Here is a 4,085-nt window from a genome sequence, read left to right on the forward strand (position 1 = left end):
ATATTTTGATACATCATTTTAATTAAGTTTATACTGTAAACTGATGCAATTAAATCTATATAAAATCTTGTGTAGGCATGCAAATTGATTTAGCCCACTCTCACACTGGCACAGCTTAAAGAACACCCCACCAACCAAGGAACTGAAACAAATCAACTCTTTGAAAAGTACTAGCAAAGTTTTGTCACTGAAAACTGTCTGAAAAATCTTTTAAAACAAGCAACTTGTGCGATGATTTAGAGGCTCTTCTGGATCAGCAACTACCAGTTGGAGCAGTAAAAGTACAGACGCTCAATACTGCAAAAGTAAAAGCAGAAGAACTGCTGAGTGATTGTGCACCAGCACAAAAGTACCACTTGTATCAGGAGCACAAAGTCAGAATCCATTGGTTTAGTACTAAAATAGCATCCAGGTGGGATATACTTTGGTAACAATACCTACCCTCTCTGTGCTGCTTTTTATTGATTATCTCAATGTATTTAAACAAGGACAAGATTATCAAATGACCATAAAGAGAGGCTGTGTCACAACTGGAAACTACCCACCTGCCAGGGTATACACCTATTGCACAGCTTAGTTCTGTATTACAAGATACTGATCGGATAAGCTAATTCCTAAAAGGTTCTTGTGTGCATACAAGTGCATGAGAAAGCCAGCGGTAGTTACATGCCACCACGGTCCTGTGTCATGTTCACCAGCAACACACACATACTCTCTCCCACATACTCTCTCCCACAAACCACAGAAGAGGGCATAGAAGTGTAACACCAGCTTTTTGCACTATAAGTACATTGTTATCCCAGCAGGAGTACAGCGGAGCCATAACAAAGAAAACCATGTGTGTTTTTAAAGGCAGTAAATAATTTCCAGACAATAGACTTTTATTAGATTAAAACAGAAAAGTCACATGCCAACACTTCTGAAGTCAGGATTAAAAACCTGGATACACAACTTCAGAAAAACAGAGTCCTCTAACTACTTAACTAAAGGGTTTTTCCTTCAGCTGACTGCAGTACATCTTCACCCTCCAAAGCCATCTACAAAGAAGGAACACTGCAGAGTGGGAAAATTATATGCTAGCCATTTCTCTCCAAGCTAGGCAGTACTCATGCAGATCATCACTGGCCATCAACCTCAACACCCTGGATCCAACCCCTAATTAACTACCTGTGCAGTCACTAGATTAATCACATACCCACCTGGAGAGCAGGTCCAGAAGATCAATCCTTTCATCTCCTAAAAACAGACATCTAGCATTCCAGAGCTAGACTTGCAGGCCAAGGTTCAAACCTCAGCTCCCTGAGCTATGTTAGTAATTCTGTCCATTTATCTGCAACACAAGGACTTGTTACCTGCCCTAATTCACTCACAGCATACATAGTGTTCACAAAGTTGTAAACAGAAGAGCCACATCCATGCAGCAGTGAAAGGCAACCTTCTGGTGCCGTGGTCACAGCCCAAACTAGGCAACCTTTTCCCTAGTCTGTTGTTTAATGCCAATGATATAAGTTACAATACTCCTTGTCCACTCAGCATTTTACAGCCACCTTCCTGTCAGTCAGACACAGGCCAAAGTCACTGTGCTATTCTTTCAGGGCATCGATGGTGTTTCCAGACACCAGGTTTACCCTATTTACATACTGAAGCTAAAAAAAAAAGTTCAGTAGAAGACCCTAGGCAAGATTTCTTTACTGCCAATGTAAACTGACCCCTAAGCAGAACTGTAATTATATTACCCTGCTATTTGTTGTAATCATTATCATAGTATTACCAAATTCTTAGAAGCAAAAGAGTTTTTACTACAGTAGTATTTTCTCTTGAATACATGCGCACTTACCTACATAATGCATATTAAGGGCCAAGTACTTGTACTGGAAGAGAGGATTGTTGTGCAGGCTACTTCTTTGGATCTGCTGGAAGAATGAGCTGACATCCCATCTGTACAAGACATCCAACAGCATGATGCTTGGGACCCTTAGGGCCACATTTAATACTGCCTCCAACTTCTCCTTTGCAGCCATTCTCTTTCCTTCCTGTGACTTGTCAGCAGACTGTAAACAGCACAAGACAGAGAAGAGTAATCAGATCAATTTCACTCTACAAACAGCTATTAGGCTTTATGATCATATGAATGAGGCTTCCTGTGTGGCCACAAATGACTGAACGAATCAACTGAGTTAAATACAAATCCAGACAGGACAGCTTCTATTTTTGCTATATAAAGGTCAATTTGCTATCAAATTTTCCACAGCAATACAGCAAAATGGGGAAGGGGGCAGGTTAACAAAATAAAAATGATCAAAGTATGTGCACCAGATAAACCTTCATTCTTATTTGCACTAATTTAAGACCCTATCCAAAGACCCCAGTTTACAAGGTACATTAACATCGTAAGTTTTAGAAAGCAAATACCCAGTAAGTTTTAAAAGCAAACACCAACAAAAGTCAGACACTACCTCCATTTAGCTTAACACTATTTTCTATACCTCTCAAATGAAATAACCACCAACTAAAGAGTTCTTAAAATGTTTTAGATTCATTTCCTCAAAGCAAATCGAAATAATTTTCCCATATCTAAGCTTTTAAGAAAAGCATTTATGGCATTCATTAACTTGACAAATTTATGTATTTATGGAATTTGAGGGCTATGTGTTTCAAAGATTAGGACCAGTAATGCAACTATTCTACTAATTTTAATGCAATTCGCTGCAAGGAATCATACAAACAAAAGACCGTACCCTCACTCAGAGTACTACAACATAATTTGATTTTGGAGTTTGTGATCAGAGATGAATGACACAAGACAATGAAGGACACTTTTTTTTTAACAGGAAAAAAATGCTGGTCCACAAGAGCATCTCAGAAGAGATCTAATCACCAACAGGATCATTTTGAAGAGCAAAAGGGTAGGTTTCCACATCCTGACAGAGCACTGCCTTCTGCTAAGATTGACAGTTGCTCCTGAATGAAATGTGCTGGTTTTACCCCATGCCAGCTGCCCACCCCAGGGATAGCATTCACCCCAGGGTGTATTTGTGAGCCATCACTTAGACACAGTGTATTACAGAAGTGCAGTTGAAGTATTCAAGGCAAAGGTAGGGATGATCCAGCAAATTTTTATCCACTAGCAGCTACTCGAACAATTAAGAACAATCACCTGCAGCACAATCAGTCCCTACTGAGGTCAGATTTAAGAAAATGCTCCCAATCCCAATTATTAGGAGGACAATTGGAAAGAACTGCATCCTGACCAAAGAAACAGAAAAATCTGCACGTGGAGCTGCACTTTTTATTTAAAGTTTTACAGGACTTGATTCATATTGCCCTCGTGTACCTTTACAAGTTTTTGCACTTATGCAGTTTTTATACTGGCAAGTCAACATGGAAGTACAGCATAAAATGAAGCCATGATTCCATACAGAAACAACAACAACAACAAAGATCTTCCTTCTTCTATGGTGACACACAACCCTCACGTGAAGTTCTATTTCTGTTGCTATGGCCAAGATGCTACCATAAATCGTTCACGTGCACACCCAAAGCCACTCTAACACTTGTCAAGGCATGACGACGTAAAATGAATTCAGCTCAAAAAGTCAGGACAGATTAAAACTGAAATTTGGCTCAGTAAACCACAAGTTACAGGGCTGCTGCTTGTCATCGTCTAGCCTACAGCCTAACTTTTCAAGTTATGTAAAGATGTAAATGAAGGCCCTTTTTACAGAGCTACCTCAACAAGCTCTACAAACTCTAAAGACCATCCTTCCCCTTGCACAGGAAGTGTCTCGCCACTACATCGGGCATCCCACACCATACCAGCATTTCACAACACTTCCCAAAACAAATAAAAAGGTCAGCCAGAAGACTACAAATATTTAGACTGAACATCCAAAAACCACTGCCCAAGCAGCTACTACAGAATACTAGCATTCAGCGCTCCGTGTGAATAAAAGATGGAATTTGAACGTATGGTATGGTTTGTCGAAAGTGACACAGATTGTCTACAAAGAAGTTCACCAGGCTGCATACAGAAATACAGACCTATGCTCTGCACACGGCTTTGCCTGACAAACATGGTGGCCTTC

The 4,085-nt window shown here is 40.0% G+C and overlaps 1 protein-coding gene across 1 annotated transcript in view; it reads right to left on the reverse strand.

Moving 5' to 3' along the window:
* Window positions 1–2,030, reverse strand: part of RNF145 (ring finger protein 145) — a 36,559-nt gene extending 34,529 nt beyond the window's left edge. The window contains exon 1 of the mRNA XM_010147037.1: window positions 1,838–2,030. Coding sequence (XP_010145339.1) covers window positions 1,838–2,021 — 184 coding nt within the window. The 5' untranslated portion in view covers window positions 2,022–2,030. The remainder of the gene's footprint in view (window positions 1–1,837) is intronic.
* Window positions 2,031–4,085: the final 2,055 nt, after the last annotated feature.

Source organism: Eurypyga helias, unplaced genomic scaffold (assembly GCF_000690775.1).
Source record: "Eurypyga helias isolate BGI_N326 unplaced genomic scaffold, ASM69077v1 scaffold852, whole genome shotgun sequence".
Taxonomy (NCBI): Eukaryota; Metazoa; Chordata; class Aves; order Eurypygiformes; family Eurypygidae; genus Eurypyga; species Eurypyga helias.